General features: G+C 50.0%; 4 protein-coding genes across 4 annotated transcripts; 2 read left to right on the top strand and 2 right to left on the bottom strand.

Annotated features, from left to right (window-relative positions):
• Positions 1-378: 378 nt before the first annotated feature.
• AYO20_01049 (hypothetical protein) lies at positions 379-5,250 on the bottom strand (the record flags this gene model as incomplete). Its single annotated transcript, XM_022639356.1, has 2 exons — positions 379-4,776; positions 4,855-5,250. 2 exons carry the CDS (start codon positions 5,248-5,250, stop codon positions 379-381), a joined length of 4,794 nt encoding a protein of 1,597 aa, XP_022504664.1.
• A 438-nt stretch (positions 5,251-5,688) lies between these two features.
• On the bottom strand, positions 5,689-6,621 carry AYO20_01048 (hypothetical protein; the record flags this gene model as incomplete). Its single annotated transcript, XM_022639355.1, has 5 exons — positions 5,689-5,977; positions 6,025-6,273; positions 6,321-6,352; positions 6,486-6,511; positions 6,561-6,621. The coding sequence occupies 5 exons, from the start codon at positions 6,619-6,621 to the stop codon at positions 5,689-5,691; spliced, it is 657 nt and encodes a 218-aa protein (XP_022504663.1).
• Positions 6,622-6,819: 198 nt separating this feature from the next.
• On the top strand, positions 6,820-8,831 carry AYO20_01047 (translation factor GUF1, mitochondrial; the record flags this gene model as incomplete). The annotated part of the gene is made up of 3 exons (XM_022639354.1): positions 6,820-6,881; positions 6,949-7,518; positions 7,568-8,831. 3 exons carry the CDS (start codon positions 6,820-6,822, stop codon positions 8,829-8,831), a joined length of 1,896 nt encoding a protein of 631 aa, XP_022504662.1.
• Positions 8,832-9,486: 655 nt separating this feature from the next.
• AYO20_01046 (hypothetical protein) lies at positions 9,487-13,965 on the top strand (the record flags this gene model as incomplete). The annotated part of the gene is made up of 2 exons (XM_022639353.1): positions 9,487-13,680; positions 13,744-13,965. 2 exons carry the CDS (start codon positions 9,487-9,489, stop codon positions 13,963-13,965), a joined length of 4,416 nt encoding a protein of 1,471 aa, XP_022504661.1.
• Positions 13,966-13,999: the final 34 nt, after the last annotated feature.

Raw genomic sequence — 13,999 nt, 5'->3', positions numbered from 1 at the left:
CATTATCGACGACCGGTCAATTTCCCTGACAAGCAGATTCTGTTCTGTGGCAGCGACGTCAGAGAGACGGGGATGTGGACAGGGCATTGACGCAGTCGGGAGTGAGCAATTCGACAATGGAGAGGGAAGTGCAAAAAGCTTGAAGGCGGCTCTGTACATATCAAACGCCTGCCAATGGAAAGATTCGAAAACTTCACTATTGTGACAACCAACATGGTTCTATGGATTTGCGCTATGCTTTATGCTGTTTCGATTTCGACCGTAAGAAAACATATCTCGTTCTTCCAATGATGGTTCGCTGTACTCTTTTCATTCCGAGCATATCATGACACACAAGACAAGTTTTTTTGGCCTGGATTCGTTCCCACTCACATTTACTCACTTTCTCTTCTTCTCCTTCCTGACCGCCCTCTCCCAAGTGTCTTCAAAAACGCATTCCTTTTTCTTCAAAGTTCCCGTCTTACTCGCGAGATCGGTACCAAGGTTCAGATACCGCACCACCTCGACGCTCCCGGTGCCCACGCCCATGGTCTTACCGACAATGACACTTTCGCTGACGCCTTCAATCCGATCGACCTTGCCCGCAGCACCGGCGTCGAAGACGTGGTCTGCCGTCTTTTCGAAACTGGCCAGCTGCAACACCGAGTCACGCATCTTGGCGAGCCCGAAACGTGTGATGCCCAGAACCTCGCCTTTGTATGTCATCACGTCTGCCAACAGATACATGTGGCGCGGGTCGATGGACAGACCCTTTGTGACTTCCTGGATCTCGGTGATGATTTTGGAGCGCGCGGCTTCGATCCCGAGGACCTGGAGAGTTTCCATGACGGAATTGGTCTCAGTGTGATAGGGGTCGACACCTTCAGTGTTCATGCAGTAGCGAAGACCGTAGCCTTCAACCATGACCTTGTGCATCTGGACAGGTGCAGTGTCTTTTTGCGGCACAGATTGAGGAACTATGGATGGCGTAGGCTCTTCGAGTTTGACTTTGGAGGACGAGGCTTTGGAGGAAGCAGCTGTTGTTTCACCTGAGCCCTCCGTTTTGACCTTGGGGTCGGTGCTGGAATGTGCTTGCTCGGTCTTCATTCCCTGCGTCGTCAAAGACCTGCGCATAGCCTTGATTTCATCTGATCTTGGATCGTCTTCTGCCATGACCACTGCGCGAGTTGCTTGAGGATGGCCGAGGACATGCACGTTTGGCAATATGCGTCGCAAGGTCTGAAGACGAATGAGACGTTCACTCTGACCTTCTTCGTCAATCTTGGCTGCAGATCCTCTCTTCGCAGACTTGATCGCAGATTCTGTAGAGATTCTGAGCTCATCTTTGCTGCGAAGCTGGATCCTTAATTTGGCAGATTTCAGCTGTCGATGCTTCTGGATGGCAACCACAATGTCCTCCAATGTGAGATCCAAGCCCAGCTCGGTAATGGTGTCCAATGAGATTTGGAGGTCGATACAACTTGGTCGGTCGAGAAAGTGGCGGATTTCTATGTAAGATGTCACGTCTGCTAGGAATAGACTTTCGATTCGGCCTTTGACGATACGAGCAAGACCTTCGGGGATTGACAGATCTCTTCTTCGTTCCAACCGGCAAGTGATGACTGGCGTACTGATCTCCTTCGAAGCGTTGATGATTTCCTTGATTCGAGGAACACCTGCTGTCAAACTCATGCCAGCAACACCGGCAAAGTGAAAGGTTTTCAGAGTCATCTGGGTCCCCGGTTCTCCTATGGATTGTGCACCGACGGCACCGACGGCGTGACCGGGTTCAACACGTGCTCGCTCATACTTCTCCAAGCACAGGTTCACAAAGGCCAGTAGCGTCTTCTTCGATAGCTTGCACGTGAGTTCAAAGCGGTCTTTTGTGGACGGGGGCGGCTTCATCAGTGCACGGTCGTCATTGGGCATGGCCTTTTGGCTCTTGGGATCTCTTGATGTGGCAGGAATTGCTCCTTTCCTGCCTGAACGTCGTTTCGGAGCTGGTGCTTCCTCGTCCACCTCGTCCAGCTCCGCTTCAGCCTTCCGCTTTCCCTTGGAGCTCGGCACGGAGGGTGGCAATGCAAATTGCTGTTTCTTCGCTCTGGCCTCATTGAAGGCGTGGCACTTTGCCATGACAAAGTCATGTATCGACTGCAGAAATGCTCGATTGCTCTCGTTTTGGTCAACCAATCTGTCGTCATCGATATCATAGAGAAGCTCAGCACTGTTGAGGCCAACCCTTGTCAGCAGACCTCTCTTAGCCGACAAGATCTCTTCCATGACACCGAAAATTTCGGTATCCTGTAGACCTTGGTCATTCAGATCAAACGTCGTCGCCTCAACATGAGCGTAGGTGCGGTCGAAATCAACTGGTTTAGCACTTGCCTCCATATCGACAGGATCGAGATCATCATCACCGAAACGAAACTGTACGATGTTTGAAGCCGAGTTGCGGACTGTACGATCGTAGTTGGTGGAGAGATCTTCGAGAGATTTCATCAGTCGCCTCGACATGTAACCCGTCTCTGCTGTCTTGACAGCAGTGTCCACGAGACCAACTCGACCACCCACTGCGTGAAACAAGAATTCATAAGGGAGGAGCCCGCTGAAAAAGCTGTTTGAAACGAAGCCTTTTGAGGGAGGCGACCGTTCATGTTTCAGGAAATGAGGCAATGTTCGGTCCTGGAAACCATCGGCAACACGCTTTCCCTCGATATCCTGTTGCCCAAGAAGAGCTGCCATTTGAGCCACATTGATGTTCGAGCCTTTGGAGCCAGACACGGCCATGACCATTGGCGTGTTATTCTTGCTGAGCTGAGAGGTCAAAATTCCCGCAATATTGGTTCGAACCGTACTCAACACTCGAATCTGCTCTGCCTCGAGGGTGCCTGCATCGTCCAGACCCGCCTTTCGTTTCAGCTTCCCTGCCTTTGACTCGCGAACAAAAGAGCTACACTCGTCAAATACTTTGGCTATCATCTCAGCCTTCTCCTTGACGAGCTTCTCGGGCGGAGTGACATCACTAATGCCAACAGTGAAACCTTGATTGCCCAACCATCTAGCGCAGAGTTTGGACAAGCGATTCATGCCCTGAGCAGCGGCGTCAGGCCCGAAGTCGCGGTAGAGAATATAGAAGATTGAGTTCTTCTTTCCGGAGCCGACAGTTGACTTGTCCATCCTACCACAAAGTACCTCTGAATTGCGAACGCATAAGAAACTATCGTCTTGGAGATCTCGGTGTAGGCCAGAGTGATACTGATTGTGGTCTCGGCAGGCGGCGTCAAGGTTCACTCTCACATTGGAGTCCTTGTTTGGACGCATCAAGACGCTGAACACCTGCTTGCCAGTCCAGAGTGTCTGGGGTTTGATGATTGCAGGTGGAGGAAGATCAAATTTTGTTTCGGGCTCCAGCATCCCACAGCACATTGTCACAAAAGTCTTCTTGTCGAAGAACTGGTCCAGGCTGCTCAGGAGGAACGAGGCGGTGATGAAGTCCTGAATGGCCGAGATAATTGGTTCGCCATTTTTAGGTGTCACAATATTATGCTTGACACCCATCAATAGCATTGCTTCTGTGCGGGCTTCTTCAGTCTGTGGGACGTGGAGGTTCATTTCATCTCCATCGAAATCAGCATTATAAGGGTTGCAGACACATTCGTTCAATCGAAAGGTCCGATGGGGTCGAACTTTGACGAAATGGCTCAGAATACTGAGTTTGTGAAGTGAAGGCTGGCGGTTGAACAGAACCACATCTCCGTCTTCAAGATGGCGTTCGACGATATCACCCTCCTTCAGATGACTCGCTGTGAGCTGATTGTTATACTTCAGAGAGTTTTTGAACCCTTCCTTCTTGATCACATGGTTTGCTCCTGGCCAGACATCGGGCCCATTGCGTACTCGTTGTCGTAGTTTTTCGATGTTGAGCTCGTTGACCACTTCCGGGTATGTCATGTTCTTTGCCACCAGGATGGGTACGGCGACTTCGTCAATTCGCAAGTTGGGGTCAGGGGAAATGACAGTTCGCGCAGAGAAATCGACACGTTTTCCAGAAAGATTGCCCCGAAAGCGTCCTTGCTTGCCTTTGAGACGTTGCACGAACCCTCGAATCTGTTTGCCAAATTCACCTTTGGCTAGACCTGGTACGTCACTGTTGATATACATGGCCAATTGAAGGGACAAATAATCCCAGTGTTCCATGATTTGCGAGGTGGGTAAGCCCTTCTCCAGAGTTTCACGCAACGCATCATTAGCAGCGACAATGTCCCCGAGCTTAGCGGTGATATCGTCTTCTGTGCTTGAAGCCTCTTGCCCTACTGACGGTCGGATACATGCAGGAGGGGCAGGGACGTACGTCCAGAGGAAAGCTTCCGGTCTCGCGGAAAAGAGTCCAAGTAGTTCACGATCGGCACGTCGAATCCGTTTGAACAGACGGAGGGTTCGAAGAGGCGTCAAATCGTCCATGGCTTTCTTGAGATGCTTCTCGAGTTCCGAGTTGGTAAGCTTTGCCGTCTCGAACGATTTGTCAAAGGCCACCTTTTCCGGGGGCGGCACTTTTTTCGCGGAAGTGGAGGCATTGTAGGATTTGAACTTGTCGTGAGTTATCTTGAGAGAATGTGTCGTTGCTTTCCGAACCAAGCCATTGATAGCACCGCACTCGAAACACACTTTGGTCTTTTTGCATTGGTCTGCAACCCGTCTGACAATAGAAGTCTGTTTCAAGCTATCATTTTGCGATCGGCGGATGGCGCTCAGGAACTTGCGACGGTCGGCTTCGGAAAGGAGAATGCAGGAACAGTCCTGGAAAAGTCAGTATTTGGTGGCGGTGTTTTTGAAAGCAGTGCGTGCCTTGCATATGCTCTGTAAGATCTGTATAACTTTTCTGAAGTACCCGACGTGGTAGACGGGAAGGACCAGTCGAACATGTCCAAAATGTCCGTTGCACTCTTGCAGATGTTTTCCGCAGGTTTCGCATGAGTTCTGCTTGGACGAGACACCCATACGCCTATCGAGTGGCCCATACTCAGCGATCGCGCGAGTTCCATCTGAGCGTGTCTTGTCGAGGTCGAACAAGCGTCGGTCCACAAGTTCGACCGCAGACTGGTTGATGATGTCTTGATCCGATCTAGAGACATTAGAATCGCCCTTCCGGTTGTATCGTGACAGGTTGACCCACAGTACACCAAACTGAAGTTCCTTGATCACTTTCGGATTGTCATTTATCACTTGCTCTTTTCCCAACACCATGTCCTGTACCTGTGTGGCTGCAGCCATCTTGCCTTCACTATCACCGCAAGGAACGAGGTTGGGAGGCGGAACACGAAGGAGGGTCGGTCATTGGCGCGAGTGCTGGTTATCGGCTTGACATATGAGGCCCAGTCGAATGCGACAGAAGCATTAGTGTTCGCTTGCGTGCAGTGTCTGTTGCGGCGTGATTCATATCTTTCTCGAGGCGTAGAGAAACTATGGTGGGCGACCGCAAAAAGTTCTCCAACTTCACCCCCACTCTACGTTTGTAAGGCTGAACGGCCTCGCCCCTCCAGGCCAATCATAATCAATCAAAGTCGATTACACGCGATGCATCCAGCAGATGTAATCAGGTGTTCAGTGTGCTTCTAGTTCAAATTCATATTCATGCGCTGCGGCCTATCATAAAATCCATCACTTCCAGGAGACCCGTCGAACTCCATGCCTTTAAGAGACCTGACACTCTCAATCCGCCAATCGATAGCTGACCATGGTATCTACTTTGTGGTTGGTAGTGCTGAAACTGCGTAGTTGGACTTTCTCTGCGTTCCTAATCTCTTTTGCGTCGCTGTCTCCCCATTCGATGGGGACATCCGAGTCCGCATCAGCGTAGACTAACACGTTGAAGGTGCAATTCCCATCCAGCACAGGCAAAAATGTGATTGACGCTGTGATTTGGCGAAAGATGGCCTGTATCTCCTCTTGTATCTGAGTCTCGGTCTTCTCGGGTTCTGTCTCTTCTGTCGCAGCTTCACTGTTCCCTTGTTAGACTTGCTCTGGATCTCGTTTGGTGTAGCTTACTCCGGGTTTGTGTTCTCCTTGTCCGCTGCCTTTTTGGAGGGCCGTTGTTTCGAAGACTTTCCTAGAAGCTGAACGTCGAACTGCCACCTCTCAACGTGTTCTCCCGTCTCCTTGCTTGTGATGACGACCACCAGCTTCGAGATCTTGCCCCCAATCATCCATTTGTTCAGTTGTGACATGATCTTCTTAATGTATGCCTTGACCTGATCGTCCGAAGATACGAGCATGTTGAGTCCATACTTCTTAACACTGTGATGGTCAGCGGATATTTTACCCACTTGTTCAATGCGACTCACGGGGTGAAATCTTCTGCAGGATATACACCTCTCTGAAATCTGCAATGCATTACTATTTCATCCACTTATAGTCTGCTGAGATGGCTCACAGTATTGTGTTTATTGAGTATTCGAACTGCTTTTCTCAGTCTCCGGCGCGTGTGAGGTCAGGCGGGGTGCACTTACGAACTCTGCCACTGTCTTCGATGACCCTGTGAATCCATTAGTACATTATTGTCACTGATGTCAATGAGAGCATACCTTTGAGCGCAACCTTGTGTAATTGCGACTTGTCTTTCTTCTCGACCGCCATCTTGCTCATGTTGGCTGTTCAGTGCAGAGTAAAGTGTGTTGGGCGAAAATTGGAGTGGTTTTGGTATTGATGTTGATTGTTGGCAGGGCAATAATCGGCCACAGTCCAAGTCTCTTGTGCCTTTTGCCCTCTGCCCTCACAAGTTTTTTCCGAAGCGCATTCAGGGTCAATGTCCGTCACCACCCTAATGTTCTGACCCATGCGACCATGGCTGCAGATCTTTGCACGGCGAAGAGCTGCGTTAAGCACCACTTCTGCCTCAATCTGGCGTAAATCTCTGTCGCGGTCCTTCGCGACCTCTGCCTTCCGATGCGCACCAAACCAAACCCCTCCCAGCGACCTCGAAACTCGAATCGCAGCCATCCCTATTGAACGATACCGTAACTTCTGCATTGTCGCGCATGTTGACCATGGCAAGAGCACACTGAGCGACAGACTTCTGGAGCTGACTGGTACCATCCAGCCAGGCTCCAACAAGCAAGTTCTTGACAAGCTAGACGTCGAAAAAGAACGCGGCATCACCGTCAAAGCGCAAACATGTTCCATGATCTACAACTACAAAGGGGAGGATTTCCTTCTTCATCTTGTGGATACTCCTGGCCATGTTGATTTCCGCGCAGAGGTTTCACGAAGTTATGCCAGTTGTGGAGGGGCTCTGTTGCTGGTGGACGCCAGTCAAGGCGTTCAAGCCCAGACTGTCGCCAATTTCTATCTGGCCTTCGCACAGGGCTTGTCATTGATCCCGATCATCAACAAGGTCGATCTGCCTCACGCCGACCCTCCGAGAGCATTGGAACAGATGCATGATGCATTTGAATTGGATCCCGATTCGGCCGTTCTAGTGTCAGCAAAGACCGGGTTAAACGTGGAGAATATCCTCCCAGCTGTGATTGAGAGAATCCCAGCGTAGGTAACAAGCCGCTCTCTCTGTCTTAATGCTTGCTGACGGTACCAGCCCTGTTGGTGATCACACGAAGCCACTACGACTATTTCTAGTAGACTCCTGGTATTCGAGCTACAAGGGCGTTATTCTATTGGTGCGGATATTTGATGGCGAACTTCGTGCAGGAGACCAGATCATTTCTTTCGCGACAGGCCTAAAATATACTGTGGGCGAAGTGGGCATCATGTATCCGGATCAAACGCCTCAAAGGGTCCTTCGGGCTGGTCAAGTCGGATACGTCTACTTCAATCCCTCGATGAGAAAGAGTAGCGAAGCCAAGATCGGAGATACGTACACAAAGGTCGGATTTCAAAACCAAGTCAAACCACTGCCGGGCTTCGAAGAACCCAAACCCATGGTCTTTGTCGCGGCATTCCCTGTGGACCAAGGCGAATTCGAACATCTCGAAGATAGCATCAACCATCTTTTGCTGAACGACAGAAGTGTCACTATCCAAAAAGAGTCGTCATTGGCACTTGGGGCCGGTTTTCGTCTGGGCTTCTTGGGCACACTACATTGCTCAGTCTTTGAGGACCGACTCCGACAGGAACATGGGGCAAGCATCATTATCACTCCACCCACTGTGCCATTCAAAGTGCTGTACAAGAACGGCAAAGAGGAAGTTATCACGAATCCAGCTGAGTTTCCTGACAGTGAGGAAACGCGCAGGAATGTGGCAGAGCTTCGTGAACCCTATGTTCTAGCAACTCTAACATTTCCCGAGGAATACCTAGGAAAAGTGATGGAACTCTGTGAGGCTAACCGGGGTGAACAAAAGTCCATGGAATACTTCACGTCCTCTCAAGTCATTCTCAAATACGAAATGCCTCTGGCACACCTCGTCGACGACTTCTTTGGAAAATTGAAGTCGGCAACCAAAGGTTATGCTACCCTCGATTACGAAGAAGCTGAGTGGCGTGTCAGCAACATTGTCAAACTCCAGCTCCTGGTCAACAAAGAACCTGTCGATGCCATCTCCCGCGTCATGCATCAATCGCAGGTGAGGCACGTTGGGAAACAATGGGTGGAGAAGTTTAAGGAACACGTCGACCGCCAAATGTTCGAGGTGATCATTCAAGCTGCAGTCGGTCGACAAGTCATTGCCAGGGAAACGTTGAAACCATTCAGGAAGGATGTCACAGCAAAGCTACACGCTGCAGATAAGACGAGGAGGATGAAGTTGTTGGAAAAACAAAAGGAGGGAAGAAAGAAGCTTAAGGCTGTGGGCAACGTGGTTATTGAGCACTCAGCGTTCCAAGCATTTCTGGCGAAGTAAGGGGGCAAACAAAAGGTGAACATGTCGAGTATACGATCATCTTGAACAAAGCTATCTACCTCTTTGTCTATCTTCCCCCGTCTATGACTATAAGTCCAAAACACTCCGATCATCCTGCTGGCCAAGGGTTCCAAAACGACCAACCACCAGTGACTCTGATTCCGGACGGAGATCGGCCGTCGCGTTGGCTGCATGTGCACGGGGATAGAGACCCTCCTGAGTTGGGGAAAGATGAACGGATACACCTAGATAGACAAAAGGTCCAGACGTCCATGAGACGGTTTGTTACACTTCTTGTCCTTCGATGTCTTGAGGTGGTAAAGCTCCCTTGTGACTATCTATCTCAGGCTAAATCATTCATTGAGGTTTATTTAGCGCAGGGTCGCGTCCCAACCACTCGAGTTGGTCCAGTAGGCCTTTCTGGTCACATAATATAATTCCGCTCAACGGCATTATATCACGTGCCTGGTATATCGGCGTGGTTGTTTATCGTTGGCAGAAATGGAACAAGGTTTATCCGTACTGCCACGAGCAAGCGACGATGCTTGGCACTCGCCGCGCCATTTCCTCTTTCGTCAGTGTCAACATAGACAAACAACCAGCTTCCTCAATTGAAGAGTCAGGCTTTCGAATACTTCACGAGAAGCAGTCCAGGATGTCGGCTGAATCGCCAGCTCGGCCGACGCGCCGCGCTGCGCGCAAAAATGTTATAGTGGAAGAGTCAGACGACGAGTTGAGCCTCATCAAAGAGGATGACGATGAGGAGTTTACGCCCGCGCCGAAGCGAAGCCCGCGCAGGTCTACGAGAAGACAGACAACTGCCAGCGTCGATGCATCACCCAAGAAGTCGGCGCGCTCACGCAAGTTCAAGACCGGCGAGGGCATTGAACCCTCGCAGATATTCGACCCAGAAGAGGCCATGCCGGCCAGTGACCCTACCTCTCCAACAAAGGCTTCATCACCACGAAAACGAAAGAGTGCCGTTCCTCGAAAAAGCCGGAGGTCCTCTGTCGTACCACCTCTACCTGACTTATCCCCTCCCGATACCGCGACCCTTGCTGCGCCAGAGATCTCGGCTGGAACGCCTCTGAAAGACATCACCAGCCAGGCGTTGAACAAAAATGTGCCGCAGGAGGCCTATCAAGAGTCGCCCAAACCAATAAGAAAGGCAGATCCAATGATAGAGAAACCAATGGACATTGTTATACGGGCAAGAGCACAGGCCGTTCCCATTGCAGAAGAGCCAACCGGAACCAAGTCTAGGATGGTCATTCGACAGCTAGTCATGACCAACTTCAAAAGCTATGCCGGAAGGCAAGTCGTTGGACCCTTCCATGCTTCATTCTCTGCGGTCGTGGGGCCCAACGGCTCTGGGAAATCCAACGTCATTGACTCTCTGCTCTTCGTCTTCGGCTTCAGGGCAAGCAAGATGAGACAGGGCAAAATCTCGGCGCTGATTCACAACTCTGCACACCACCAAGATCTTGATTTCTGCGAGGTTGAGGTCTACTTTCAAGAGATCATTGATCTCCCCGGAGGGAAGCACGAAATAGTGCCAGACTCGGAACTTGTGGTCTCCAGGAAAGCGTTCAAGAACAACACAAGCAACTATTACTTGAACGGCAGGACAACGAATTTTACGACAGTGACGACATTGCTCAAGGACAAGGGTATCGACCTAGACCACAAACGATTCTTGATCTTACAGGGCGAGGTCGAGTCCATTGCGCAGATGAAGCCCAAGGCTGCAAACGAACACGACGATGGGCTGCTGGAGTATCTCGAGGACATCATTGGAACCTCGAAGTACAAGACACCCATTGAAGAAGCAGCTGTCGAGCTTGAAAGCCTCAATGAAATCTGCGTTGAGAAGCAGGGTCGCGTCCAGCATGTCGAAAAAGAAAAGAATAGCCTCGAAGATAAGAAAAACAAAGCTCTGACATTTATCCGCGACGAAAACGAACTGGCAGAAAAACAGTCAGCCCTCTACCAAATCTACATTGCTGAATGTGAAGACAACAACAAAGTCACGGAAGAGGCAATACAGCAAATTCAAGAGCAGCTCAATGCCGAGTTGGAGAAGCATGCTGGTAATGAGGATGCCATTAGAGAACTCGAAAGTGCGTACCACAAAGCGGTCAAACAGTATGAACGAATCGAGAAGCAAGTCCAAGATCTGAACAAAGAATTAGCTAAACTTGACAAGGAAGGTGTCAAGTTTGATGAAAAGCGCAAATTTATTGGGGGCAAACAGAAGAAAGCAGAGAAGACCGCTACTTCCAGCCGCTTGGCTGCATCTGAAGCCCAAAGTCTTGTCGAAAGACACACTAGTGATGTCCAACGCAAAGGTACAGAGGTTCTCGAACTTGAGAAAGAGATGGAGCAAGAAGAGAAAAAGCTAGCTGCCATCAGGGATGATCTCAAGGGGAAGACCCAAGGCTTGTCTGATCAGATTGCCGCGAAGCAAAAGTCGTTGGAGCCGTGGAACGCCAAAATCAACCAAAAACAGTCTGCTATCGCTGTTGCACAATCCGAACTCGACATCCTCCAAGAGAAAGCTAACAGCGGTCAGAAATCAATAGACCAAGCCAATGAAAGAATTGCGGGCATTGAGACGAACAAGACCACGAAGCTCGAAGAAATTGAGCAACGAAAATACGAAAAGGCCCGATTGGAGAAGGATATTAGGAAAATCCAAGATGCTCTACAGAAGCTCGCCGCTAGTGAGCCCGAGGTTCGATCACAGATATCGTCGGCACGGCAGAAGGCTGATGAGGCACGTGCTAGCCTCGCAACCAGCCAGAATCAAAGCAATGTGCTCAAGGGCTTGTTACGGCTCAGGGATTCAGGTCGCATTGATGGCTTCCACGGTCGCCTCGGCAATCTAGGTACGATCGATGAAAAGTTCGACGTTGCCATTTCCACAGCCTGTCCCTCATTGGAGAACATGGTTGTTGACAATGTCGAAGTTGGCCAGTTGTGTATCGAATACCTCCGGAAGAACAACTTGGGACGCGCAAACTTCATTCTTCTCGACAAACTTGCTCAGCGCGATCTGTCTCCTATAAAAACTCCCGAGAACGTACCTCGACTCTTTGATCTCATCAAGCTCAAGCATGAACGATTTGCCCCAGCCTTCTACAGCGTCATGCAGAATACTCTTGTTGCACAAGATCTCGAACAGGCAAATCGAATTGCTTACGGTGCCAAACGATGGCGGGTAGTCACTCTTGATGGTCAATTGATCGACGTCTCCGGGACTATGAGTGGTGGTGGAACTCGTGTCGAACGTGGTGCCATGTCATCCAAGTTGTCTTCGGACACCACCAAAGAGCAGGTTCAGAAGCTTGAAAACGAACGAGATCAACTAGAAAAGCAGTTCGAGGCTTTTCAGACGAGACAAAGAGAACTCGAGGCAAGCCTCAGAGAGAAGCAAGAAGAGATTCCACGTCTGGAAACCGCTATTCAGAAGACCAATCTCGAAGTAGAGACCTGCACCAGGAATATTGCAGACGCACAAAGACGAATCCAAGATCTCCTCACCGAGTTGGCTAGTACTTCAGTCGACGACACTCAGATCATCCGTCTCCAAACGCACATTGAATCGATGAACAGGGAGCTTGAACAATTACACTCCGAGACGGCCAGTGTGGAGGCGGAGATCCAAGCTCTGCAGGACAGGATCATGGAGGTTGGTGGCATTCAGCTCCGAACTCAGAAGGCTCGAGTCGATGGCCTTAAAGAAAGAATTGAGATGTTAAATGATGACATATCCAACGCGGAAGTGGCCAAGACGAAGAACGAGAAGCTCAAGACCAAGAATGAAAAGACCAAATTGGACGCAGAGAAGGAACTTGAATCTCTATCGAAAGACCTTGAACAGCTGGAACAGGATATCGAGAGACACAAATCTGCTGCTGCGGAGCTGCGAGGCCAGGTGGATCAAGCTGAAGAACAACAGACCAGGATGAAGGACGAACTTGGAGATTTGAAGAAGAATCTTGATGCGCAAACATCCGAATTGAACTCGACGAGAGCTGTTGAAATTGAGATGAAAAATAAGCTTGAGGAAAACAACAAGGTCCTGGCGGACAATCAAAAGAAGAATCGTTACTGGACAGAAAAGTTGTCCAAACTAACGTTACATGATACCACCGACCTGGAAGCGATGTCCTCAGATCAAGACCAGCAAAGGCTTGAGAGGCCGGCGGATGAAGAGGACATGCCGGACGCACCTCCCGAAGCAGATCCGGACGCCATGGACGTTGATGAAGAACCACATGAGGAGGAGCAAAATGCCCCTCCCACCCCAGCAAGCAGGCAGCTGCAGATATTCACCCGCGATGAGCTCCTTGACAAAAACAAAGACCATCTTGTCGCTTCAATTGCGGCTCTCGAAGAGAAGGTTTCTAATGCTTCAAGCATTGATTTGAGCGTTATCGCTGAATATCGGCGTCGATGTCAAGAAGTGGCTTCCCGAACAAGTGATCTCAAGAGTGCGGTGAAGACTAGGGATGCGGCCAAAACACGACTGACTGATCTTCGCAACCTCCGCCTTACCCAGTTCATGACAGGCTTCACCACCATCTCTTCGCATCTGAAGTCTATGTACCAGCTCATCACGCTCGGAGGCAACGCCGAGCTCGAACTGGTGGACAGTCTTGATCCATTTTCCGAAGGCATCCTGTTTTCTGTCATGCCTCCCAAGAAAAGCTGGAAGAACATTGGTAATTTGTCTGGTGGCGAAAAGACATTGAGTTCACTCGCCCTGGTATTTGCACTACATGTGTACCGGCCGACTCCGTTGTACGTGATGGACGAAATTGATGCGGCTCTGGATTTCCGAAACGTAAGTTATATACCCGGCTTGCTTATTGATGGGTGTCTCGAATGCTAACTGATAATCTTGCAGGTGTCGATCGTGGCAGGCTACATCAAAGAACGAACCAAAAACGCACAGTTTATCGTCATCTCCTTGCGAAACAACATGTTCGAACTCGCGGAACGCCTAGTGGGCATCTACAAGGTCAACCACATGACGAAGAGCGTCACAGTGGAAAATAGAGACTATTTGGCTATAGGAAGCCGAAGACAGGGGCAGCCGACCAGTGGACCACCAGGACAATTGCGGTGATCAGCATCTTGATAGTAATGGGAATGAAGTGACT

Source organism: Fonsecaea nubica (genome assembly GCF_001646965.1).
Source record: "Fonsecaea nubica strain CBS 269.64 chromosome Unknown Scaff4, whole genome shotgun sequence".
NCBI classification, from domain to species: domain Eukaryota; kingdom Fungi; phylum Ascomycota; class Eurotiomycetes; order Chaetothyriales; family Herpotrichiellaceae; genus Fonsecaea; species Fonsecaea nubica.
The sequence above is the reverse complement of the archived record's forward strand: the minus strand, read 5'-3'. Positions and strand labels throughout refer to the sequence as shown.